This window comes from Scardinius erythrophthalmus, assembly GCF_964197995.2.
Source record: "Scardinius erythrophthalmus genome assembly, chromosome: 25".
In the NCBI taxonomy this organism is placed as follows: Eukaryota; Metazoa; Chordata; class Actinopteri; order Cypriniformes; family Leuciscidae; genus Scardinius; species Scardinius erythrophthalmus.
Window position 1 is genome coordinate 25,922,408 of NC_138245.1, and position 27,492 is coordinate 25,949,899.

At 36.7% G+C, this 27,492-nt stretch overlaps 2 protein-coding genes across 9 annotated transcripts; both read right to left on the reverse strand.

The window, feature by feature from the left end:
* Positions 1 to 280: 280 nt before the first annotated feature.
* LOC308686022 (uncharacterized protein) lies at positions 281 to 8,531 on the reverse strand. 8 transcript variants are annotated; one of them, XM_081358262.1, is made up of 6 exons: positions 7,511 to 7,659; positions 6,959 to 7,019; positions 5,827 to 6,832; positions 5,418 to 5,496; positions 3,247 to 3,360; positions 281 to 1,617 (listed from the first exon to the last, which is right to left on the reverse strand). In XM_081358262.1, the coding sequence occupies exons 1-6, from the start codon at positions 7,546 to 7,548 to the stop codon at positions 933 to 935; spliced, it is 1,983 nt and encodes a 660-aa protein (XP_081214388.1). In that variant the 5' UTR covers positions 7,549 to 7,659; the 3' UTR covers positions 281 to 932. The 8 variants fall into 8 exon arrangements, with proteins under 8 accessions (XP_081214388.1, XP_081214394.1, XP_081214392.1 ...); XM_081358268.1 differs by having other exon boundaries at positions 287 to 1,617; positions 3,247 to 3,288; positions 7,611 to 7,710; XM_081358266.1 differs by having other exon boundaries at positions 287 to 1,617; positions 7,611 to 7,710.
* phka2 (phosphorylase kinase, alpha 2 (liver)) lies at positions 8,440 to 27,481 on the reverse strand. Its single transcript, XM_081358260.1, has 31 exons — positions 27,051 to 27,481; positions 26,117 to 26,275; positions 25,517 to 25,564; positions 25,189 to 25,357; positions 24,237 to 24,319; positions 24,072 to 24,152; positions 23,891 to 23,989; positions 23,495 to 23,641; positions 22,862 to 22,915; positions 22,650 to 22,772; positions 22,463 to 22,558; positions 22,069 to 22,176; positions 20,578 to 20,656; positions 19,728 to 19,862; positions 19,479 to 19,588; positions 19,226 to 19,370; positions 19,054 to 19,132; positions 18,824 to 18,957; positions 17,965 to 18,135; positions 17,783 to 17,883; positions 17,545 to 17,678; positions 17,276 to 17,432; positions 13,127 to 13,206; positions 12,967 to 13,045; positions 12,766 to 12,895; positions 12,589 to 12,690; positions 12,376 to 12,494; positions 11,780 to 11,833; positions 11,097 to 11,324; positions 9,890 to 10,090; positions 8,440 to 9,210 (listed from the first exon to the last, which is right to left on the reverse strand). Exons 1-31 carry the CDS (start codon positions 27,126 to 27,128, stop codon positions 9,037 to 9,039), a joined length of 3,657 nt encoding a protein of 1,218 aa, XP_081214386.1. The 5' UTR covers positions 27,129 to 27,481; the 3' UTR covers positions 8,440 to 9,036.
* Between the last annotated feature and the right edge of the window lie 11 nt (positions 27,482 to 27,492).

Consider the following 27,492-nt stretch of genomic DNA (forward strand, 5'->3'; position numbering starts at 1 on the left):
TATATATATATATATATATATATATATATATATATATATATATATATTGGGGAGACTGGGGTAGTTTAAATTTCAGTGAATATTTTTCAGGGTGGCTTTAGTTTTGATAATCAGTTTCTGTATAGACAAATACCTGATAGTCTTGGTAATAAAAAGCTATTAAACATTTAACCCAGAATAAAAATGAGCGTACGTTTACCTTACTCCACATAGTGTGCTACTGGATCATGTTGTCACACTATATAGGCTAAGTTAATTACAATAATTAAAAAAACATTTTGTGCTGTTTTGTTTTATTCAACAGCTATTAAAAACACACATTAGTATAATTTAACCTTTGACAAAGCCTATACCTTCTATCTATATTTACATTCAATTACATATGTGTATAATTTACCATTACACATATATTAACAATTCAAATGAATCCAATACAGAAAACAAAACTAAATTGCTGGGTCTGAAGGATGGATATATGCATATGTATATATATATGTATATGTATAGATATGTATCCATTTAAAACTACTGCGTTTTGGTTGATTCACAAAAAAAAAGAGAAATAGGAAATCCTGCATTTTTGCGCAAACATGTTAGATGTCAAAACATCAAATTAAACAATTACAATTAAATTGGTTCCAGAACCTAAAATGACACCAAAAAAAAAGAAATGCAAGTTTGCTTGGAAACAGCTCCGCTCTGTGGTTATTACAGCGACTGCACTGTGGAATTAACATCAGACGCACAGATGTGTTAACGCGAGATTTATTTACTCGTGCATATGCCAATGCTAGAACACAAATAAAGGAACAATAAAATAAATATTAGCATCTAATAATTTAAACAAGTAACAGAAGAAATTGAACTTGATAGCAGCAATGCAAGTCTTCAATTTTACAAAACAACTACCAGAACTAATCTCCCCTAGACACTCATTTGCAGGACTCTTTAATAATCTGGTTCTGATTTTTCACCATTGTGGCTAACATGGACTTGAAGTTTGGCTTCCGTACGGCAGGTTTTGTATCACCAGAGGCAGAGACTGTCTTCTGGTTCCCCAGTTTAATCTTGGGCTTCACGCTGAAGAGATCTGTGGGCGTCCTGAACCCTTCCGAATTCTCAAACAACTCTTTCTGCTGCTCATGCTGGAAACCATTCTGGGCTTCACGAATCTCTCCACGTTTCTGCTGCTGCCGAGGGCTTTTCCTTTGTTCCGCGGTTTCCACAGCAACAGTTTCAGGCGTGTCATCAAACTTCAGCACCCGCCGTGTGCCGTCTATGCCATCAGACGCTTCTTGCTTGTTCGATTTGCCCTGGACAAAAGTCCTCCTCTGTTTGCTGGGGGCATCTGAGTTCTGCTTGTGATCTGCATTTAATCTTGAGATCTGGTCATCTACAATCAGTTTGTCGTCCTGTGTCACGCTGACACTGAGGTCGGGTGGATAAAGCTGCTGAGATAATGTGTCATTTATGGAAGTCTTTCTCTTCACCGAAGATTTCCACCCTCCAACGGGTGGCCAGACCACAGCTCGAGGCCTCTTACGATGACGTGGCTTTGCTTTGGTGATGGACGGGTCAGTCTGAATGCAGGTCGAATACTTGCAGCGACGCAGACTCCTGAACATATGCACACAAAATTACTTTAATTTTGGAATTTACATCTTTCTTTGAATGTTGCTATTGTAAGTTACAATGTGCTTACATAAGTTGGGAGATGAATTGAGTTTGCATTATGTGCACTTTTAATATGCATACAGGTTCACTTGTTTATCACATTGGCTAATTAGAATGATTCCAGATGGATCATGAGACACTGAAGACTGGAGTAATGACTTTGAGCTTTGCTATTACAGGAATAAATCACATTTTAGTATTTTTTCTATTTTAATATAATATTTCACAATATTACTGTTTTTCCTGTATAAATGTAACAAATAAATGCAGTCTTGGTGAGCATAAAAGACTTCTTTCAAAGAAAAAAGGTACCTACCCCAAACTTTTGAACGGTAGTGTATATACTAGGGGTGGAACGGTACATGTATTCGTATTGAACAGAAACGGTACGGGCGTCACGGTTCGGTGAATACATTTACACGTAGAGTACACGGTATAAAAATAAATAAAACTCGCGTGCCAATTAACGTAATGCAGATCTACTGTTAGAGGCGCAGGCGCGATCGAAAAGTCGATCAAACTTATATTTGTGTGTGCGTGTGTGTGTGAGGCGCGGGCGCGATCGAACAGTGGAAACAAGAACATACAACGTCATTTTGTTTATACAGGAAATGTAGCAAATTAATTTTCAATTCATTCAGGTACAATTACCAAATATATCTCAAGGTGTTTTTGTCTTTATTGTCAGTGCACTACAAATAAACTGGTTCTATGCCTTTACTTTATTAATAAAACTTATTTAAAAAATACAAGGCTTAAGTAATTTATTTTCCTTTGGTGGTACAGCCTGAGACATGCACAAGCCTTCTGCATTTTTGTTTTGCTTTTCCCTCCATTGTACCGAACCGTGATGTCTGAACCGAGGTATGAACCGAACCGTGACTTCTGTGTACCGTTCCACCCCTAGTATATACTGTATTAATTTATTCAAAAAATACATTTAATTTAATTGGAAAATTCTAAATAATACTACTAAAAATAATCAAAAATCATATTGGACCACAAAACCAGTCACATGTGTCAGTTTTTTTAAATTGAGATTTATACATCACACGAAAGCTGAAAAAATAAGCTTTCCACTGGTGTATGGTTTGTTAGGATAGGACAATATTTGGTTGAGATACAATTATTTAATAATCTGGAATCTTACGGTGCAAAAAAATCGAAACATTGAGAAAATCGCCTTTAAAGTTGTCCATTTATGTTCGCAACTGTGCTGCATTCACTCACAAAAATAAAGGTTTTATATATTTACGGTAGGAAATTTACAAAATATCTTCATGGAACATGATCTTTACTTAATATCCTAATGATTTTTGGCATAAAAAAAAATCGATAATTTTGACCCATACAATATACCCGTACTACTTGTGACTGGTTTTGTGATCCAGGGTCACATATTATAAATATTATATTACAATAAGTGGGCTGGGTTAGGAAAAACCCATAATAAATGGGAAATAGGTTGCAAGCCCAACATTGCTGAGGTGGAACACAATGAGATCTCAGCTCAAGATCAGGGGCAGCTTGAGTTTCAGTGATTCTGATAATAAATGACTCATATTGACTCACCTCCGCTGAAACACATGAGGTCTGGAGCAGTTCACTTGAGTTCTGTTGAAGAATGCAGAATCTGAGGCTTGTGCTGACAGCTTCCTGATGTGACTCAGGCTTTTCCACAATAATCTGAAGATCAACATTCACACAATTCACATTAAACCTAAGTAACGGGATTATTAAAGGGATAATTCACCACTTGCAAAGTGGCCTTTTAGTAAAACCTGGCAGTCTATGCAGTATGCAGGAGCCATTTTTTGCCTTATTTGAAAGTTACAGTGCTATGCATAAGTTTAGACACCCATGCTAAAGTTGACTAAAAAGAGGAATAAAAAATCATCTTTTGGAAATTGAACTTAATGCCTTGATTTAAAAAATTTGTAAAAATCCAACCTTTAAGGACACCAATTTTCTTTGTGAATGAATAATGTATCGTAAATAAATAAATGTTCTTCCTTAAAATACAGGGTGCATAAGTTTGGACACCCCTATGTTAAATTCCCATAGAGGCAGGCAGATTTTTATTTTTAAGTATTTTTTTTTATTATTTTTTTAGGATACTATGCATCCTGATAAAGTTCCCTTGGCCTTTGGAATTAAAATAGCCCCACATCATCACATAGCCTTCACCATACCTAGAGATTGGCATGGTTTTATTTCAGTTAGCCTAATAGCTAGTTTGATTTGCATTGAGAGATGATCTTATGGAAAGTACCCCATGCCAATCTCTAGGTATGGTGAAGGCTATGTGATGATGTGGGGCTATTTTAATTCCAAAGGCCAAGGGAACTTTATCAGGATGCATAGTATCCTAAAAAATAAATAAAATAAAAAAACTTAAAAATAAAAATCTGCCTGCCTCTATGGGAATTTAACATAGGGGTGTCCAAACTTATGCACCCTGTATTTTAAGGAAGAACATTTATTTACGATACATTATTCATTCACAAAGAAAATTGGTGTCCTTAAAGGTTGGATTTTTCCTAATTTTTTAAATCAAGGCATTAAGTTCAATTTCCAAAAGATGATTTTTTATTCCTCTTTTTAGTCAACTTTAGCATGGGTGTCTAAACTTATGCATAGCACTGTAATTGTGTTAAGTCTTTGCTTTCTTGAGATGTGCACGGTCTGCAGAACAGGAGAAGCTTTAAGGCCTGGGTGTGTCTACTGGACTGTGGCCTGCTGGGAGCACATGTGGCCTGTTGCGTAAAGCCGGTTTCAGTTGCTACCCAGGTAAGTTTGCGATTAGTTTGAGCAAACTCAGTTTTTTCGGGCTCAAGAAGGTGGATTGGTTATTAGCAGGCTTCATCGGCATGGTAGATTACGCTACACGGTTAACCTGCTCCGTTTTATTCTGGGTTAGAGATCGCAGACCAAAACTGGACCAATCAGCTGCGAGTAAAGTGGCATGTATCTATGCAATAAAGCCACTCCCCCTGTGTCTGCTCCAAATTAAAGCAGTTTAGAGTAAAACAATTTAATTTAGATCTTTTTCTGCCAATTACTTATTTATTTATATTATATGAATTGTAATAATGTATCATTCATATATGCATATACTTATTACAATAATTTACAATTAATATTAAACTGCTTTTAAATTAATATAAATATGTATAAATGCAAGCTTTTAAAATATAAGCTTTTAAACAGATTAAGCTTACATGTATTCTTTTGTAAAACTATAAGGCCTATTTGTTTGATACACTTGCACTGATATAGTCTGATCTCTTCCTTCAGCTGCCTTCCCAAACTTCTGCAGAGTAGTGAATTGTGCCGGCTCTCTCGCAAGAAGAAAATCAAACTGGAAATCTCCATGTTTGGTGTGATTGGCTGTTTGCCTTCAAAGTTAATTGCAAACCCTAGATTAAAACTGAGTTGGTAGAGAATGTTTATATCAAGTGTTGTGAGCCTGTTGAACCTGATCTAACCCTGTTCAAATAGCTTCATGCAACAGGCCTCTGGTCTTTAGACTTTGCCTTCTGTTTGTTTGATTTGCAAGGGAAACTTTAACAATCTTGCCTTTTAAGAGACTGAATGACTTGAGACATTTCTTGACCACTCTTTGTAATGTAAATAGCCTTTCGCTGTCTGCTTGTTGAGTCTTTTAGATGTTAAAATCTCATAGTCGTTGTTGAAAAAGTATTTTTTATATCAGTGTGATGTTCATTTAAAACATAACATACCCCTTCTCCCGATGACGGGGTCTCTGAGGGTGCCACTTCTTAAGCAGAATCCACTCATCACAAGATAAAGACGCTGGATCTAATACACAAAGAAAAAACATTTTTTGTAACACGATAACAGGCACTTTATCCAAAAATGAAAATTCTGTCATTATTTACTCACCCTCAAGTTGTTCCAAACCTGTATGAGTTTCTTTCATCTGAATGTTGGTAGCCAGACAGTTGACTGTAGCCATTGACTTCCATAGTATTTTATTTTTACTATGGAAGTCATTGGGTGATTACCAACATTCTTCAAAATGGAAGAAACTCATATAGGTTTGGAACAACTTGAGGGTGAGCAAATGATGAAAAAAAATCATTTTTGGGTGAACTATCCCTTTAATCTCAACACATCTGAAATGCTTACTCCTATCTCTGCTTTTCTCTTTTGGAGTCGGTTGTCTTCTCATCTTGGCGAAAAGACTCTCGCATTCTTTGCATCTTATGGTATCCACAGGATGACAGGGCGAGCTGGGACCCGATTCCACCATGAGATCAGTACTGGATTCGTCCAATACAGACTCTTCTCGAGATTCAGCAGAGCTTCTCGGCCTCAGCTCAGAGTCAGAGGTGTTAGCCATCAACCTTAGCTTTCTTAGAGTGTCCTCAGCCATTGCACCTGGAGCCAGGGCGATCTTCTGAACGGCTCCATATTGTGGTTTCACAATGGAAAGCGGCCTCTCATCTTCTTTACTCAATCGGCATGATGCACCAGCTCTACTCTTCTTTATCGGACGCTTCATATCATGAATAACAGACACATAGTCTTTTATTTCTTCAACACTGTTTGATTGGCTAGAGTCTGTGTCATTTAACACCACAGAGATGCTCTCGTAGACCTTCTCATGTTCTCGCTGTTGCAGTCGACCTCTTGGGGCTGTTTTGCACCGCAGTTTCATACCGACAGATTTCTTTGTTTCTTCAACACTGTCTGATTGGCTAGAGTCGGTGTCATTTAACACCACAGAGATGCTCTCGGAGACCTCATGTTCTCGCTGTTGCTGTCGACCTCTCAGGGCTGTTTTGTGCCGCAGTTTCATAGCGACAGATTTCTTTATTTCTTCAACACTGTTTGATTGACTAGAGTCAGAGTCCCTCAACACCACAGAGATGCTCTCAGAGACCGTCTCATGTTCTCGCTGTTGCTGTCGACCTCTCATGGCTGTTTTGCGCCGCAGTTTCATAGCGACAGATTTCTTTATTTCTTCAACACTGTTTGATTGACTAGAGTCAGAGTCCCTCAACACCACAGAGATGCTCTCAGAGACCTTCTCATGTTCTCGCTGTTGCTGTCGACCTCTCAGGGCTGTTTTGCGCCGCAGTTTCATAGCGACAGATTTGGTAGTGACCTCACTGAGAACTAAGATATTCACCTGTGATAAAGTAAAATCAAATAACAATTTAACAAACAACAACATATACTGACATAAAACATTACATGACTTAAGTATAAAACCTCTTCCAGGTAATAGTTTCTGACTGATTATGGTGATTTCTACCTCACTGTAGCATCCTGACTCTTGTCTTTGAGGAAAGTTAGTGATGTTGTTGTAGCATACCCTGAAAACATTAATGGTCATCAGTGACTTTATGACTAACTAGTCACCAAAGTTTTGGCTGACTGCAAATCCAAACAACATTAAGTAGCACTTTAGCATAATACTGACACAATATACAAGCTACTAAGTATAAAACCTTTTACATGTAAAGTTAACTTAATAATTTATGACTGATTAGGGTGATTTCTACCTCACTGACCAAAGTTTTGGCTGACTACAAATCCAAACAACATAAAAGTAACGTTAAAACATTTGATTGACTAACGTTAATGCCCCAATACTTTGTTGGGAAAATATTACTAACTGTTACATTGTGTACTGTATGTACATACAGTAACAATGTACTTAAATATCTTAAAACACTAAATCGCCTCACTACACAAATAAAAGATTGTTATTTGTACTCTTTCGTTTTGGTTTACTTGATTGTCTCGTGATGTTTTGGTACAAGTTGAATAAAGACTAGAATAAAAAATCTAACACATTTCTTACTCTCTCTCAAAATGTTGATAGTCCGTTAGTTCTAACATGTCAAGCGACGTCTAAATGGACTGATCCGAAGCAAAAACGCAGTTTTTTTTTTTTTGTTTACCTCAGAACTACTGGGCTGTTCGCGGCGCGCGCGATCACCCTCGAGTCTCGCGCGAACTGTCATCATCAACCGGAAACTGCAGTTCAGCTAGATCGTCCTCAAGAGTGCGCTGCAGTCTGATTCTTTTTTAAATTATGATGCTTGAGAAAGTATAGTTCAAAAATAAAATCTCAAGAAGGTATTCCACTCACATACTGCTTAGCTTTTAAAGATAATATATTTTTTTTAAATAACTGTAAATGTATACTCTGAACTTAGAATATTCCTAATTACTTCTAAAATTGCCGACGATACATAGCATAGATTATAACCAGAAAAATCCACAACATACAACCAGGAAGTCATGGTTAATTAGATAATTAAATTTCATTTGTCTGTTGTCATACAAGTGCTTAATGGCGGCTAAAATACAGTACCTTCCTTCAAAAGTAGAAATTCTACATGTAAACATTAGTAAATCGGCCAAAACTCACACATAGGCCTACCTGACATCTATACTGTCATTGTCCAAGTCCCTTTTGCTTTTCAAATGTCACAGATCAAAACGTACAACAAAACCTAAAACATTTTTCGCTAATGAAATTATTTGATCCATCATATTTTTCTTGATTTTCTACGTTAACTGTCCCCCTATAAAATAAATAAGATTTGTGATATGAACCTATGTATTAACCTGTTTTCAGTTCACTAAATCTTCAAATGCCTAATTTGCCAGTTTACCTGTGCAAAAAAGAAAAGAAAAAATGCTTGAATTGCACTTGCTAGGCTTTACCATGAGTTAGAAGAATGTTGCATTTTCATGAAAAGAAAAGACTATAATTTCATTTTTCACATGAATCTCAGAGGTATTGTCTGTATGTTTACTGTATGATTCTTTGAATAAGAAGAACCAGTTAAATAACAGATTACATAGTACTTTTATAATGTAATAATAAGTTATAAGATATTGTTAGGAGGAAAACACAAGTCTCAAAGCTTACAGTAATACAACACAATGTTTTCTTTAACTAGAGACAGAGTATAGATCACCAGAACTGGCCTATAGACATTCAATTTAAGCTCCAATTAAATTAAAATAAAAACACATTTCTATGAACATAAAATGCTTTAAAATTAGTTAGCCAACCAACCAACAAAGATACTTAAAATGTCCAGATTTAAATTAATTATATATTAATTATTTTAGGGTTATTTGCATTTTACAGTTCTTAAAAAGAATTGTTCTTCAAACACAGAACAGCACAGCGGTCCATTTCCTACAGTCTGTTAGTTTCAAAACATATCCTGTGATATTTTAGTGGCTTCCCTGTTGATGCTTGTCCTTTGCTACCGAACTGGGGTCAACTGATTTTTCTCACAGTAAGATTAAACGAAACCATTCAAAGATCAGTCCAGAAGGTCACAGATTTTCTGGGAACTGCGGTCTTTACTGCATTAGACAGCTGCTGCTTGGCAGGAAGTCTTGAACATAAGTGACCACAGCCTTGGAAAGATAAGTCATCGTACCATAGCTGCCGCTAGGAGCACTGTCATAAAAGAAGTTGCAGATTCCTGTGGCAGGATCTTTCTCCAAGAAATACTCATTGGCTCCGTTGGATCTCTGCAATAAAAACACATATGCAACAGTGACCTGATTGTGCAAATCTGGAATCTAGACAAAAGAAGGCCACTTTGATGTAAGTGTGATGCATCTAAAACATAAGAGTTTTGATTTGTTTAACTTTTTTCATCAGTAAATAATGTGTTATTTCACAGTTTTGATGACATTAAGAGGGACCCATTTTTCAAAGTCTTGATTTTGTTTTTGGGGACTTCCAGAATAGGTTTTCATGCTTGAATGTAAAAAAAAAACATACAAATGATTTTTCCACATAGTTTACATTGTTGCAGCACCTCTCTTCCCAGTCTGTCAGTAATGCTCTGTTTAGTTCCTGTCTCTATGAAGCCCATCCTTCCGAAAAGCATGATTTACTCTGATCTGGTTGGCTGGAAATGTGTGTTGGCTGTGTGTTTTCGGAAATGTCGCGCCCCTAAACATAACCGCAAGTTTCAACACACTACAAACGCAAATGAAACATTTGCATATGCTTTGGGCGGGAATTATTTAAATGAGGAATATTGTGACGTGTACGCTCCCAGAAGAAAACTCAAGACTACAATCCTGGCTTTTGAGGGAGTTCAGCAACAGTGCGCACTGCTATAGAGAATAACAAACCATGCAGCATATAATGAGCATCTTATGATTACACATAACAGCATATAAAAAAGAATGATGATACCTGATCCTGCTGAAAGAGATCATTGGCCATGTGGACAATGCGGTCGATGTGAATAATTCCACCAATACTGGGAATCTCCATGTCGGCCACAAGCATCAGCACCATAACGGCCTCCACCAGCAGCTGTCTGTACTCAGGCTGTGGGACATGATTCAGTACAGACTCCACGTGCACTGCAAACTTAATCTCTCCCTCTGTCATCTACAATAATACACACAGACAACAGACAACGTACACATGGTTATGGGTATTTCAAGAAAAATTCCAGATTCGTGTTTCAATATAGTATAGCAATATAAAATATAAAATAAATATATGAATACTGTTAAAGGTATAGCGGAGGATTTTCTTTTTCCGGGTGGGTAGTGTAAACTATTGGTCCACCTAAGTGTCAATCATTCTGGTGATATGTAACGTAAGGCCGTCGTACGTGCTCGTCCCTTAGTTTTCGCTTTCTGCGCATGCGCACTTTCAGGTGTTTATGTGTGGTGGTGAGCTAGAGTTACGGTTTAAGCCATTCATTGAAGCTCGCCGTTTCACCGGGTCCTTTGAAAATGTCTGAGGGTCGCAAGAGAAAAAGTTTGTACGAACTGTATGAGAAGAAGAGAAAGGCCTCAGAAGAGAGAAACAAGATCAGAGTGTTTTTGGGAGATTGTTTCACACGATGGCGTGCGCTGAAAACACAGGTTGGGCTTCCCACTGATGCCTCAGTCGCGAAGTTTCTACTCGACAGGTAAAGTTTGGCATGCTATTTGGAGAAAAAGTGCAAATCTTCTTTTGGAAAGTAATCTTGTATGAGTGATGCCGACAGCAACTTGTAAACAGAGCGTGCATGAGGAGAACCTCGCACACGTTTAATAGGCGTTCCCTCTCGGGAGCATGTAGTGTGTTGCGCATGTGCATTTTTTCAAAAAGTGGAGAGGGCGGTTCTTATCTAAAATTCGGAAAGATCCTCCGCTATACCTTTAAGTCAAGTCTAGTCATCTTCATTTATATAGCGCTTTTAACAATGTAGATTGTTTCAAAGCAGCTTTACAGAGATGTTCAATGTTTGGGGTTGGTTTGATTTTTTAAGTGTTTATGAAACAAGTCTCTTACGCTCAACCAAATCTGCATTTATTTGATCATGTAAAAACGGTAACATTATTGAACGGTAGTTAAGAGGCTCGGTACATTATAATGTGTATGTGTGTGCAGGCGTATGCACCTCACTGGTGGTGGAGGAAGGCAAGACGTATCCGGCAATAGAGAGGCCGTGACATTTCTGGAGAATCTTCCAAACTTTCTGGTAGAAGCCCATGGGCACCCTGTTTATGGCCCCGTCTAATCTGCGTCTCCTCAGCCACTGGCCCTGGCGCTCCTCCCACTGCAGGTGTGAGTCGCCTGTACCGGTCGGAGACAGGATCCCACTGGGAGTGGAGGGGCTGCTGCATCGCTACAGACACGCATACATTTCCATCATCAGTATATCAAAGATATGTACAGTGCTAACAATGAGGGGCGTCGGTTTAAAAGTGACAGCTCTTATGGTTTAGTAAGCAAGAACTAGGACAAATAGCTATAGCTAAGGATGTCATAATGTCAGCCCATGCTAGGTGAGTGAAATGACCACAAGACAAGATTACAAATGTTAAATGTCTGTTATGGCTGCAAGTTTGTCCCATTTCAACTCAGATAACTAAATCTGAAGCACTGGGAAAAAAACAGAGAAAAAAAAAAAAAACTTATCAAGAACCAATGAGTTTAATTGACCCCTACAAGATAAATTAATCTTTAATCTTTTAAATGGCCAATTTATTTATTTTTTTAAAGAAAGGAAGAAAAGTATTTAACAGTGGAGAGCGGGAGTAAACAGAGAGGGGTTTTTTTTTTGTTTTTTTTGTGAGTTACCGTGGAACGCGGGGATGTGAAATTACTGCTGATGGAATGACTGCTGGTAAAGATCTATGAGGATAAAAGCAGAACATACAAACATTTATAATGAACATAAGAATGGAAAGTATTTCAGACGAATGAACATTTGAGGCATCATACAGAGAGGCTTACAGTCAAAAAAGATGCTTCAAGATGTGTATGATATGGGCAAACTGAACATTACTCAGAACTTTCATGGTTCGACAAATGTGCTGTGACATCTAGACAGAATGGTCTCTACTAATCTAAAGTATTTGCACAGCATGCCTGAAAAAAACAATTTTACAAACTCAACCCACGCTTATGGGTCTGGAGTCATCGAGCTGAAAACAAAATAATATAAATGTTATTTAATGTAAGTCAAGTCAAGTCGCATTTATTTGTATAGCGCTTTTCAAAATACACATCGTTTTAAAGCAGCTTTACAGAAAATGAGTCCACATTACAATTAATAGTGATCTGTTATCAGAGGGAACTGTCTAATGTACACTAGTAAAGAAAACTGTTTATAACATCTTAAACGGCAGGGTAAATATATCATCATTTATGAGACATTAAAACACTTAAAACACCTGTTTGATTTCAGTCTTGAGTTTTCTGATGCCCGTTCGCTCTGTCTTGGTGGCCCCCGTGTGTCCGAGTTCATGGATGGAGATGGAAGGACTTGTAGCTGAAGACTGAATAGGACGCACTTTCACACGATACAGGGAAATCATTAAGGAACAGACCAGCAGAAATATTTGCTGGAGTAAATAGCATGAAAACTAAGGTTGAATAATACTCACTGCTCCTCTCTACACCAAACTCTTTCCCGCTCAGGATGTGGTGTAAGAGGTTCTTCATGTCAAATGGACTGAGGCTCATCAGGCTCTCTGACGCCTCCTCACCTGTAGAGGACAGATTCATTGCAGTGAATTTCAAGTAAGCGAATAAAAAGATTTGCATTGTCTGATTGGTTGTACCTGAGCAGTGTAGACTGCGTGCAAGTTCTGTAGCCATCACTTGCATGATGAGCCCGATGCGCAGACGCAACATATCTCCGAATAGAGATGGCTGAGAGCGCACATACATGGCCAGATACGCCATGATCTCCTGAATTCAGAAGTTTAATAAGTGAATTGAAAAAAAAGCAACACTAATTCAGGGCTTAAGATTAGTGCTACCTGTGTGAGTACTGCAATGCTGATGTCTTGTCCACTGGCCTCATAGATCAGGCTAATCAGTTCCTCGGGAGGAAGAGGACTACAAATAAGAGAATTGGTTAAGTAATAAGATAATATTAAAACGAACATCTAAAATGACTATAGGCAACTAGTCACTCACACTGTGATGACCTTCTCTCTGGGCTCGGGAGGGAGACCCACTGTTAGCTGTTTATGATGGGAGATCAGATCTGTACAGGCCTGTGTGCATATAAACAAACAACAAAAAACTATTGGAGGCAAAATTGTTGGTCATGGTGGAAATAATGCCACTGAAAGTCAAACTGATATAAATAATTTTAAAACTTTGATAAGATTATTTTGTTTTTATTTATGTTTTATAAATCTAATAATTTATATTTTATGTATTTTCATAGTTTAGGATTACAATTTGAGTCTGAAAAAGTAGTAAAAACACATGATGAATAAATGAGGGAAAAAGTTTCCAAGATATTTTTAATGTGACTTTCACTACTGTTCAAAATTTTGGAAATATTTTTTTAGAGCAAGAACGAAAATAATACTTTTATTCAGCAAGGAGGCATTAAATTGTTCGAAAATGACAGTAAAGACAATTATAACATAACAAAAGATTCCGATTCCAATAAAAACAGTTCTTTTGAACCTTCTATTCATCAAGGAATCCTAAAAAAATTTGTATCATGGTTTCCATAACAATTTTAGGCAGCACAACTGTTTTGAGCATGATAATAATAATATTCTCGAGCAGCACATCAGCATTTTAGAATGATTTCTGAAAGGATCATGTGACACTGAAGACTGGAGTAATGATGCTGAAAATTCAGCTTTGCCATCACAGGAATAAATTTACGGAGCCCCTGAGGGGACCTGTGAAAAAAAAAAAAAAAATAGGACTTTCGCGTGCGCACGAGAAACTTTCGCGTGCGCACGAGAAACTATCGCGTGGGCACGAGAAACTATCGCGTGGGCACGAGAAACTTTCGCGTGCGCACGAGAAACTTTAGGTTTGCTATAGCGTCATTAATACAAATGTAGAAATATGGATGATGTATATATCATTTATGTTGTTGTTTGACATGTTTAAGTGTTTATTTTAACAAAAATCTCAAGCAAGGTGCTATTAAAGACAAGACTTAGAGGCATATTTTAGTCACTATTCAAATAATTGTATTAACTTTGAATATACTTTGAATAAACTTTGTATTTGTATGTGTATTGATAAAAAATAAACAACAGGCTAATAATCTTCTGCTACTGAGATGAAGGAAACATTTTTTTAAAGAATTAAAGTTCACAAGATTGCTATTTATCTTGATCAAACTGTTCCGTCATCAGCTCTTCCTCAGTTCCGCACTGCAGAATAAAATAGTCATCCTCTGCTGCAGTTGTACGGATTCTTAACGCATTTATTGCAACTACATTTCATCTTTTTCTCATCAAACAACCAGATTAACGAATGCTTCGACACAACCCGTACCGAAGAGCCTAGACAGGTCTTTCTTCTGTATACTGTATACAGGGTGAATGACGACTGTTGGCCTACCATGGTCGCCCTCGTCAGTAAGTTTTAAATAATAATAATAATAATAATAATAATAAATTAAGATATAAATCAATATAATTCGTTGTATATTAAATATTTTAAACAATAGCTACAAAAAGGTAATTGACTGTATAGTCCTAACGTTCATGCATGAACTGTCATTCAGACTTACTGTCTAACAACCAGAGAACAGAGAACATCAGAGATATTAAAATACATACTCTTCTGAGTTTTATGATGTAGGCCTTTTTTTATTAAAATGTATCGGCCTATAATTTATATCTCAAGGATGCGAGCTTGTGCGTGGCGCACTCAGTCATGTTGAGAGGGAAACACGCATTATATTATTAGGCTAGTCTATTCAGAAATAGTGTAAAAGACCTGTAAATAAAATACAACATTAACATTATAAACACTATTAATAACATATAGGCTATGCGTATTTTACTTCCACATAGCCAAATCCTTAAATGAATGGAATCAGAAAACAACGAGAAATGAAAAATAAGTAACCACTTATTATAATAATAATAATAATAATAATAATAAATACATAGTAGTCTATAAAAATAGCCCATTGTGCCCTTTATTACAAACAACTTTTAGCCTATTTTAAACGCCAAGCCTAAACGAATTTATTTGAATCGAAACTGAAACTATACCGCAAAGTTGGGTTCGCGCATCTTTCGTTCGGTCCAAAGTTTAATACTGAACAGGAATTAATAATCATTTAGTTTGTTCCTCAGTTGGGGAACAGTTGTTCCTAATTTGTTCCTCAGTTGGGGAAATAACTTAATACTTTATCGTTTCATACTCTGTCATTCGAAACAGTAAAATGTATATTTTTATTTGTGTACATTCAAAATGACTACAAAATGTCATGCCTTTGAAAAAGAAAGAAATTCAAGGAACAAATTCAAGTGATGGCGCCGGCGAATCGCGATATTAACAACATCGGTTCACTTCTGCCATTAACTTGACATCACAGCCGGTTCATTATTAGCCTAAATGATTATTAATTCCTGTTCAGTATTAAACTTTGGACCGAACGAAAGATGCGCGAACCCAACTTTGCGGTAGCCTATAGTTTCAGTTTCGATTCAAATAAATTCGTTTAGGCTTGGCGTTTAAAATAGGCTAAAAGTTGTTTGTAATAAAGGACACAATGGGCTATTTTTATTGACTACTATGTATTTATTATTATTATTATTATAAGTGGTTACTTATTTTTCATTTCTTGTTGTTTTCTGATTCCATTCATTTAAGGATTTGGCTATGGGGAAGTAAAATACGCATAGCCTATATGTTATTAATAGTGTTTATAATGTTAATGTTGTATTTTATTTACAGGTCTTTTACACTATTTCTGAATAGACTAGCCTAATAATATAATGCGTGTTTCCCTCTCAACATGACTGAGTGCGCCACGCACAAGCTCGCATCCTTGAGATATAAATTATAGGCCGATACATTTTAATAAAAAAAAGGCCTACATCATAAAACTCAGAAGAGTATGTATTTTAATATCTCTGATGTTCTCTGTTCTCTGGTTGTTAGACAGTAAGTCTGAATGACAGTTCATGCATGAACGTTAGGACTATACAGTCAATTACCTTTTTGCAGCTATTGTTTAAAATATTTAATTTACAACGAATTATATTGATTTATATCTTAATTTATTATTATTATTATTATTATTATTATTTAAAACTTACTGACGAGGGCGACCATGGTAGGCCAACAGTCGTCATTCACCCTGTATACAGTATACAGAAGAAAGACCTGTCTAGGCTCTTCGGTACGGGTTGTGTCGAAGCATTCGTTAATCTGGTTGTTTGATGAGAAAAAGATGAAATGTGGTTGCAATAAATGCGTTAAGAATCCGTACAACTGCAGCAGAGGATGACTATTTTATTCTGCAGTGCGGAACTGAGGAAGAGCTGATGACGGAACAGTTTGATCAAGATAAATAGCAATCTTGTGAACTTTAATTCTTTAAAAAAATGTTTCCTTCATCTCAGTAGCAGAAGATTATTAGCCTGTTGTTTATTTTTTATCAATACACATACAAATACAAAGTTTATTCAAAGTATATTCAAAGTTAATACAATTATTTGAATTGTGACTAAAATATGCCTCTAAGTCTTGTCTTTAATAGCACCTTGCTTGAGATTTTTGCTAAAATAAACACTTCAAAACATGTCAAACAACAACATAAATGATATATACATCATCCATATTTCCACATTTGTATTAATGACGCTATAATGCAAACCGAAAGTTTCTCGTGCGCACGCGATAGTTTCTCGTGCGCACGCGAAAGTTTCTCGTGCGCACGCGATAGTTTCTCGTGCGCACGCGAAAGTTTCTCGTGCGCACGCGAAAGTCCTATTTTTTATTTTTTTTCACAGGTCCCCTCAGGGGCTCCGTATAAATTACATTATAAAAATGTATAAAAATATATTAAATTGTAAGAATATTTCACAATATTACTGTATTTTTGATTAAATAAATGCAGCCTTGATGAGCATAAGAGACTTCTTTATTAAAAAATTTAAAAATCTTACCAAACCCAAACTTTTCAATGATAGTGTAAGTATATATATATATATATATATATATATATATATATAATTCTATATTCTAAATATATAAATATATATAGATTTATTTATTTTTTTCAACACGTGAAACATAAAAGTGCCTGTAGTTGACAGAAATGCATTGATTAACATTGGGTCTCACTTCAGCAAGGACTTCCACCCTCTTCTTCAGGATGCCTGAGATGTAGCGGATGAGGCCCCATTCCTTACACGCTCCGGCCCGAACATAAAGCTCCTCGAGAAGAGAGCGAACCGACGCATCACCTTGTCCTGACAGATTTACCACCCAATCCGGACCCCTAAACACACGCAAAGAGAATGATTTTATAACTGATTTCAATTAAAATGGCTGTGTTAAATAACAAAATATTAGAATGGATATGTACAGTTGATTTGTATGTATGGTCTTACTTCATAGCATAGAGGACATAGAGGATATCTGCCTGGTCTTGAAGGGTTGGACAATGCTTTAGCTGATTGACCAGATAGGCAAAGTCTGTGTTCCCATGAGAATCACGTGGCAAGTGCAGGTCAACGCTATCAGCCTAGAGTGTTTGCAGATAAAACCACATACACATCAAAACTATGTGTCATACCAGCGCATTCATTTAATTATCCTCACTTTATGCTTGCTAGAGTATGGACTTGCCTTGGTGTGATGAGAAACATTGTGCTGAGCAACATCTAGCAGGTTCAGAGACTTCCTGTGTTTGCTCATGATAGGGGCAACAGGCAAATACATGGAAGGCTCTGAAAAACACATCATATAAGGATATAGCTAGTTTTTCAACTAAAAGAAAGCATGGAATCAACAAGATCTTGAGGGCTTACTGGGCATGTTGTGGCCCTGAACCTGGGCCATGAAAGAAAGGATGTCCCTGGTGGTGTGTTCAGCACTGAAAACATGGTGCTGCCCCCCCTGGATGGGAGGTAGATGGCATTTTGTGGCAGTGCTGTGCAACAGATCTGTGAGATACTGGTCAAACATGTCTACTGAACCTCCTGCAAGAAATAAAAGATAAATAAATAAATTAAATACTAGAAAAGAAATAAAATAAAATGTTAATTTAGTCATCACAACATTATAATGTACAATATGAAAAAGGAATATTCACTTTGAGATTTGCTATAGGTTACATTTAACAGTGTTAAATTATTAAATTATTGTTAAAAATATTTTTTGTGATTATCTAAGTGAGCTTATAGGTAAAATGTAAAAATAAATGTTCTAAAATAAGTAGATAACTGATATGCAGTATTATTTTAGTATTATTTATATACTATTATACTATTTATTCATATTTTGAATTAATATTCATTTTAATCTAAATTGCAAAAAAATTATTTTGTTATGTGCTTTTGTCATTTTGATTAGTTTTTGTTTTTATTTTTCTATTTAGGTTTTAAGCTGTAGTTTTATTCATTTTAGAACTTCAACTTATTTATTTCATTTCAAAGCAACAATTCAGATTTAAAAATTTTTAAGTTTAGTTCATTTATATTTTATTTCATTTCAGCTTTAATAGTTTTATTTAACAATAGAACCTTTTCACAGACTGAAATGATGCATTTCCACAGTTAGGAATTCAGCTTGCTTCGCTAGTATTTCTAATACAATGGTAAAGGTATGTATATAATTTTGGGGGACAGATTCTTTACAAAGCAGCTGTGTGTGAGTCGGTAGGGATACCTGAGGGCCCAAAACTCTCTTCCTCTTCCTCCTCATACTCCTCTAGCAGCTCCTCTTCAGAGTCTGCGTCCAAGAAGGTGAGTTGGGTGTGGAAGGAGGTGGTGAGGAACGAGGAGAGGTTTGCCATCTGTACCCTAAAGAGCACAGGGATTTGAAATGAGCCACATCTGTTCCTTAAACATCATACTATACAAATCTCTTTTTATTATTATTGTCACAAACTGTCTGACCTTGCTCCCGCAAAGTAGCCATCTTGAAGCTTCCGTAAGGTGGACAGAATGCAGGGGTCAACACTGTCACCATCTTCAACTGACCCAATAATAGAAACAAATAAACTGTTAATATTATTTTTTGCAGATTGTGACAATATGTTCTGAGGATACAAACAAGAAGTAGTTCTACCCAGCATGCTCTGTGTGATGGGGAACGTGAGGGTCGGTCTTCCAGTCATCCGCCAGCAGGAAGAGAGGTAAGCAAGCTCTGTCCGCAACATCTCTACAATCATCTGGTTATCCAAGGCCAAGTAGAAGTGATGCTGGTCAATGAACTATGAGAAAAAAAACAAAGTTTTATTGGTTTTATTAGACTTTATGACTGTGCAGTAGGTCTTCAACTAATAATAGATTTCCTGCCATGTGAGATTATTCGTATTTACCTGTGGAGTGAATGTGTAAGTACCATTTCTGATCACATAAAACTTTGAAGTTCCCAGGACACCAATGTGCCTGTATGGTCGCCCGCTCAGATTCAGTTTTTTATAGTTACCTATGCAACGGAGAAAGGAAATGGTTTTAATTTAATTTTGTATCCTAGAACCTTAAATACCTTCTTCCTAAAGCAATTCTACAGATGCAGCCGTTTATCTAGCTTTGTCCTGTTAGTCATGGTAGATCTGAACACTTACCCAGTTTCACATAAATGTGGCTCAGGATGCGAGCTGGCATGACCCGGATGGGCGAAACCTCAGAGACAGTCTGAACCTCAATCCCATGATCCCTCAGAAGCTGCTGGATCTGCTCTGACTCAGCAACTACACTTACTAAACAGAACAAATAGAGCTGCTAGCAAAAGGTCAATTTTCTCTGTTCAGTAAATTATAGCGTCAAGATTCTAGTAATGAACCGAATCTGCTTCAGCCCAAAGCAACCAGCTGGGTCATTCCTACTATGTGGCAGATTTTCATATCCCCTAATATAAAATGTTAATAAAATATTAAACTCACACATTTTATAGATGGAAATCATATCATAAAGTTATAATATTATATCACAATCATTACATATTATATAGTTTACTATGTTCGACATTTTTAACATGAAAAACAACAGGCTAAATGTTCTATGAATTCTCTGGTGTGTTGTGATATTTGTTGTTTTGTCTCACTCAAACACAGTGATCATTGTTTCCTTTGTTATACATCACAGATAATATGATAATATAATAATTTTAAAAGTTAATTCTCATTTGAGCTGTCACTCCCTTATTAAGCAACTTTTGCCATTTCTCCCTTTATTTCCTTTGTATCCTGTAGCACTTTATATCTTGCTAATTTTGTTGTAAAACTATTGTGTAATACAATTTTCACAAAAAAAAATATGGCATATACTATTCCCCTAAATTACAGCCGTTTAAAAAGTAATAACAGGTATAAAACTTCTACACAATTTAAGAAACTGTACAAATTGGTCTGTGTCTTGATAAGTACTGCATAACTGTCAATATTCCTTATAAAATAAGAAATAATATTCACAAACCTTGCACAACAACATCTGGCTTGAATTCTTTAGAAAATCGTCTATTAAGAGGATCAATCTCTCCAGGGGCCAGAAACCCCTGATAAAAAGAAATAATTTGTCAAATAATAGCAAAAGGAGCAGAATAGATAAAACATTAAGGATTGCACAAGAAACACTGACATTAATATTTAGTTCACATGGCGCAGAATGATAGATTCATTACATGTAATCTGCAAGTAATTACACCATTACCACATGGCAAACTGATTGACCTTTGCTGGTTCTGCCGCCAAACGAGATTGCTTGCTCAACATTTAAAGGGTTAGTTCACCCAAAAATGAAAATTATGTCATTAATGACTCACCCTCATGTCGTTCCAAGCCCGCAAGACCTCCGTTCATCTTCGGAACACAGTTTAAGATATTTTAGATTTAGTCCGAGAGCTTTCTGTTCCTCCATTGAAAGTCAATGGACGGCATACTGTCCATGTCCAGAAAGGCAGTACAGACATCATCAAAGTAGTCCATGTGACATCAGTGGCTCAATCTTAAGTTTATCAAGCGACAAGAATACTTTTTGTGCGCAAAAAGTAAACAAAAATAACGACTTTATTCCACTATTCATTTCATTCTCTCTTGGCCTCGAGCTATTTCACGTAGTGTTTTTGCGCAGCGCGTCTGTGTTGTACGTCACACGCATCACACATGACCAGCGTCGGCCAATAGTGAGCCTACGTGTGGCGTACAACACAGACGCGCTGCGCAAAAACACTACGTGAAATAGCTCGAGGCCCAGAGAGAATGAAATGAATAGTGGAATAAAGTCGTTATTTTTGTTTATTTTTTGCGCACAAAAAGTATTCTTGTCGCTTGATAAACTTAAGATTGAGCCACTGATGTCACATGGACTACTTTGATGATGTCTGTATTACCTTTCTGGACATTGACAGTATGCCGTCCATTGACTTTCAATGGAGGAACAGAAAGCTCTCGGACTAAATTTAAAATATCTTAAACTGTGTTCCGAAGATGAAAGGAGGTCTTACGGGCTTGGAACGACATTTTGGGGTGAACTAACCCTTTAAATAGTCTGGTTCAGTGTCTGATGTAAGCTGGTCCTGCAGCACACTATCAGAGTTCCTCTGACACCCTCCACCTCCCCCAGCTCCACCTGTCTAGATCTGCCTGGGATTTACGTATATGTCTATTGATGCAGCAGCATCATATCTTACATGCTCACAGCAGCGTGTCTGTGTATCTAATGGCAGTAGCAAGTCTGTTCTTGCTCTGCAGCAGCAGCATGCATAGCAGGTCTAGTCCACCGACACCAAATATATTAACATTGCCATATTCATTTCCATGACAAAACTACTCAGAGAGTTGTCATGACTGATATTTCGCATGTGTGAAAGGTAGTACTTCAACAGTTGACATGATATCTCATACATTTTCAGATTACATATAACATGTTTAATATGAAAGCAGATCCTGTCATTCCAGGCTTCAGTACCTCCACCAGCAGACTGCCCAGTATATACAGTGACTGGCCCCACATATGAGGGAGCTGTCCAGAGGCCACACGCTCCACAGAGTGAGGATTCCTATACTCCTCCTCAATCTGAACAGGAAACAAACACACAGATGAGCAACAGATTAAAACATTTTACCCAGAATTGTTTTTTTGTCACATTTACTGACCAGACTGCAAACACTCATTCAATTTGAATTACTTTTCACATTTTAGGCACAAGTGCATCTTTACACAGAAAAAAAGGAGTATTTTGACATAATAAATATGTATGACAGCACAGTATGATAAATGATCATTTGTTGCAGATGAAAATCAGACATGTGCATGGTCCTGATATGAGTAACTAAACTAGTTCTAAAAAGTTGAAACTCACTTTGTCAGCAGGTACAGCGTAGAGTTCAGGCACCAAACGAATCCCGTGTTTACCCCTGATCAAAACTTCATCAAGAGCCTCTCTGTATTCCTGCACCTATGAGGAATGACACAGCCGTCAATCATTACTACGCAGTAAGTGGCCATAATTCTTACTAAAGATGGTTTACAGGATAGCCTGTTCATACCTGTTCATGGTCCTCATTAAAGATGCCATCAAGAATAAGGTAAGTCCAAAACACTGGCCACTCACATTCAATGTTCTCAAAGAGCTTCAGCTCAGCTGGATCATAGTGAAGTCGAGTGGGGTCCTATCACAATCATAAAAATATAGAATGCAAGCAGTCACATTAATAGAGAACTAACCACAAAATACTTATTTTGTGTAAAATCTGCTTACCTCTTTCGGGGTCCTGTATCCATCTCGGATAAATCGGCAACAGCCGTAACGTCCCTAAAATTATAAAAATATGCTTAAGCTTGTAATTAATACATAGAAACCACAGTTGAAAACTACAGAGCCTCTAAGGGGAAATGGTGATGGAAAAAAATATGATATTATATTTCAAAGCTTTTGTGTTCCCTCGCAAAACTTTTGCATTCTCTCACGAAACGTCTGCATTCTTTCGCAAAAGTATTGCGATCCCCTGAGAAACTTTGCACTTGCTCGCAAAAGCACTGTTTCTCAGGGGAAAACAAACGTTTTGCCAACGAAAACAATCGCATTGAAAAAGAATTGTGGGTAATTCCAAAAAAAAAAAAAATAATTAAATTTCCCCCCACCAGAAATAATCAATTTTAAAGAATTGCACTCTCTCACACATTCTAGCTCCCAAAAAAAAAATAAAAAATAAAAATTAAGATACATTTCAAATTAACAGGTAAAATGTTCGGCATGTACACTATACTTACTAAAGTACCCCTAAGAAAAAACATTACAACATTTTCTTCGATAAAAATGGTCCATTATTAGATTTTATTGGACACTTAAGATGGATTGTCCCGCATAGCCTTTTCCCTAACGCCACAGTACCTGCAGCTTGGTGATGATTTCACCCTTGGTGATGTTGGTCAGATCTGCATCCTCCACTGCAAATGCAGGAAAGGAGATCACAGAGAGCAGACCAGCATCTATCTCTTTAGAGGTAGAAGCTCGAGGCAGCATAGAGCACAAGATAGACTAGAAACACAATGAGAAACGATGTTTGACTTATTGATTGGAAAAACATAATATTAAATGTGAATCATTCTTAATAATAAACCTGAGCTGCATCTCCCAAAACCATCGTAAGCCTAAGTAGATCATAGAGACCATAAGTGCCGATGGCTTCTATGATCTACTTTGACATATGACACACTTGGGAGACGCAGCTCTGGTCTGTAAAATAAAAACTAATTAAGAAGCAGGTACAAACTCTGATTAATTTACCTGACAGTGTTCTACTTCATCTGGGAGAACATGAATGACTGATTTTGGGCCTCCGTGAGCTCCAAACAAGTCAAGCTCATCAATGGCCTCCAAAGCTGCCTGAAAATATGAACAGTAAACTAAATCAAAATCAACTTCTGAATGAACATAGAGACTAAACGAGAACAGATGGCTCTCCTACCTTAGCCATTCCGACAGAGCTGCCGTTTAGTTCAGGAATTCCCTGATTGGTCTTGTCTCCTCTCTCCCACATCCCATAATCCTGCAGGGGAGAATGAACAGGGTTGTGATCCCAGTTCAGCTCTGGTATACAGTATAACCTTTTGATAAACCAGTGAGAACTTACAGCCACTTTGTATGCTGCCTCGATGTAGAACACCAGGTTCTGGATAAACGCCACCTCGTCCAAGTTAGATATGATACGCAGACCTGCGATATGATTTCAATGACAATGAAAATGGTTGCTGAAAATTAGAAACTCTACAGCACAACACAACTGTCAAAGGCTAAATTTAAGACCCCATGGCAAATCAGCTTTGAGGCAAATCTATACAGAATCTGTGGACTATTTTCACATTTTCTGCCTTAGTTTTTAGGGGAAATCTGCGAAATTCTGTGCTAACTATGATTTCCAGCTGAAAACCTTTTTAAATGTACCAAAGTAATTAGTAAACAAAGGTGTGAAAGATGTGGAGAATTTGCGAATGATAGCCATTTAAATTCTGCGTAGATTCCGTAGTTTTTGCACAAACAGATTTTTGAGAGCCGTGCTACAAGTAACATAAAATTTAAACCATTATAGTGATTTTCTCAAGAACACGATTACTATACATATTTTTGTCCAATCAAATGTTCTCTAGAATGAAAATGCGAGTAAAGATGTATATGACATGTACAAGCAAGTAGCAAATCCTTTGATAGATCCCACCCTGGATTTCATGTTTCATTAGGAACACAGAAAAGAAAACTGTGCTGGTCAAGAAATTTCAATAGGTCTTTAAAAGCATAGTTCATCTAAAAATAAAAATTCTGTCATAATTTTCTCACTCATGTCATTTCAAACCTCTTTGTCTAGAAAGAAGATATTTTGAGCAATACTGGAAAGTTGAAACCAAGCAGTTTTGGTGACTATTGAATTCCATTGTATGGACCAAAAACATTCAAAATCGTCTTTTGTGTTCCACAGATGATAGAAAGTCATACAGGTTTGGAATGACATGAGGGTGAGTAAATGTTTGAATGAATGAATTTTAATTTTTGAGTGAACTTTCTTTTTAAGGATCAATTGTTGTTCTCACCTGAGGCGGTCATCTGAGCCAGGATGAGCAGGTACAGTGAGGTGGCATCGACCTGAAGGTGCCCCCACTCATCATCTCCAACCACTGTGGCACAGGTGGGTGTGTGATATTTGGCATGCAGGCAGTCCTTTGTGCTCTGTGTGTGTTTGAACTTCTCTACCTTTTCCACCTGCCGTAATATGCACGTGCTTAGCCAGGCCAGAGACGTGTGTGTTCATATGAGTGCAGAAAATCAATGAACTAATGTATAAAATAAAGAATAAAAACTAACTCAAATGAATGGGTTTAGAATAACAAATGAGTAAGGCCACAGAGTTAAATGCCATACCTGTCTCATCATACACTGCAGCAACCCCTGCATTAGCTTAACCACACTCTGAAAAACATGTTTTATTAATAATGCAAGTAGTGACTTTATCTGGAAGGAATGAGCAGCACAATATTTTGAATACATTTATATTTACAAAAAATTGCAAGACATATATATATATACACAGTGTATATATATATAAAATCAGCATATTAGAACAATTTCCGAAGGATCATGTGACTGTAATGGGATCATGTTTTCAGCAGTAATGGCTGCTGAAAATTCAGCTCTGCCTCACAGAAATAAATTACATTTTAAAATATATTAAAATAGAAAATAATATTTAATATTATTTAATGGTTTTACTTCTTTAAAAAACATTTAAAAAATGTTTGGCTTCCTTGAAAACATTAAATAATCTTACAGACCCCAAACTTTTGAACATGAATCAATCATAATAAGACTTTAAGACCACATAATAAGAAGGTGTTACAGTCTTTGGTACGTACAGTCTAGTGGAAGCAATCATCCAACCACCTGTTATACAGTAGTCAACGGCAATCTACTACTGTACTAACAATGCTGCAACAGGTGGTCATGTTTTGAAGTTCTAGTCACCTGCTCAAGCTCGTAGGCTTTGGCTTTGTCCTCATCACGGTCTGCATTTTTGCGGTAAGCCATGCCAAGCCCCCACACTGCTAAGATGCTGTAAACATTATCTCGGACCCAGGCATCCTTCTGCTGCTCGCTAGCTGGCAGTAGACCTGTCACTGGATTCTATATGGAGAGGTCAAACCCATCTTTATTAGTTCACACCATATAATTAAAATATAAGTCTGATTTGTTATGCTAATTCTCAGAGCATTTATATCTTTTATACATGGTATTTTAAACAGTAGATGCCTGCTGTGAAAATGTTAAATCATATAATAAATAAACATAGTTATGGTGATCACTAGTTGTTACTTATGCAGTTTCTTGTGTTGTGCATAAAGCATCAGCTCAGCTTTTAAAATAATTCTAACATGCTACAGATAAACAAAAAATTCCCTCACTCACAAGTTATTTAAAGGTGACCTTTGTTCAAGCCTTATTTATTTTTAGATGCCTCCTGTCAAAATGGCCCCAATGGTGCAGAAGAATCTCAACCACAAGAGACTAGAAATGACCGTGTTTTTATTTGAACTAGAATTTGATTCTCAAAAATTGTTTTACCAATCTTTTAATAATTCAGTTTAACATAATGGACAATATAGTTCAGAATGCAGTACTGCAGACCAGAATAGAATATAGAAGAATAGATCAGAATATATTAAATAATGTATAATAGGCCTATAGATTAGAACAGTAAAGTAAAATAAAATACATAAGTGCATAATATAGCAAAACAGAATATAGAACATAATATATAACAAAACAGAATAGAATGTATAAAAAAACAGAAAAGAATATAGAATAGAATAGCACGACATACAGTATAACACACTAGAGAAAATAAAATAAAATACAGACTAGAATAGAATAGAATTCTCAAATCATGTTTTGAACAAACCTGGTGACATAATATTGTTTCATGAACAAGTCTGGCAAATCCATCCAACCTCACTCCTGAATTACTGCGGCTCCTCATTCTGTCATCTGTTGTTGACAATTATGATCTATTTATGATCCTGACATGGAATTTCAGAAGATATCTTCCTGAATAACCTTCTGCTTCCCAGTCGATTACAGGAGGAGGAGAGCACGCAACCAGATCTTTACTGTATTAGTGATTCATGATTAGCCAAGTCGTGTCCGCAGTGTTGTCTATCCATTTACTCCATAATAAAAACGATTAAAATACACAGGCTCACCACACAAACAGTCTTTTCAAAGTCATTAAACGCCCTTTTGCCATTTTAAGGATCTGTATTAAAGCTCTACATGTTCGTTAAATATTGCACATCCCGCATGAATGTTGACTGCAAACGGGAGCCCGCCCACATGATGACGTA

Bases quoted from the DNA above. Each gene is read 5' to 3' on its own strand.
- LOC308686022 (XM_081358262.1), bottom strand. From the start codon at position 7,548: ATGTTAGAACTAACGGACTATCAACATTTTGAGAGAGA. The intron at 6,833-6,958 runs GTAGAAATCACC...ACTTTATCACAG, and splicing joins AGTCAGGATGCTACAGTGAG to GTGAATATCTTAGTTCTCAG. The intron at 3,361-5,417 runs GTATGTTATGTT...GTTGATCTTCAG, and splicing joins CCCCGTCATCGGGAGAAGGG to ATTATTGTGGAAAAGCCTGA.
- phka2 (XM_081358260.1), bottom strand. From the start codon at position 27,128: ATGAGGAGCCGCAGTAATTCAGGAGTGAGGTTGGATGGATTTGCCAGA. The intron at 19,371-19,478 runs GTAAATACGAAT...TTTTTCTCATAG, and splicing joins CTTACACATTCACTCCACAG to TTCATTGACCAGCATCACTT. The intron at 17,679-17,782 runs GCAAGTCCATAC...CAAACACTCTAG, and splicing joins ATGTTTCTCATCACACCAAG to GCTGATAGCGTTGACCTGCA.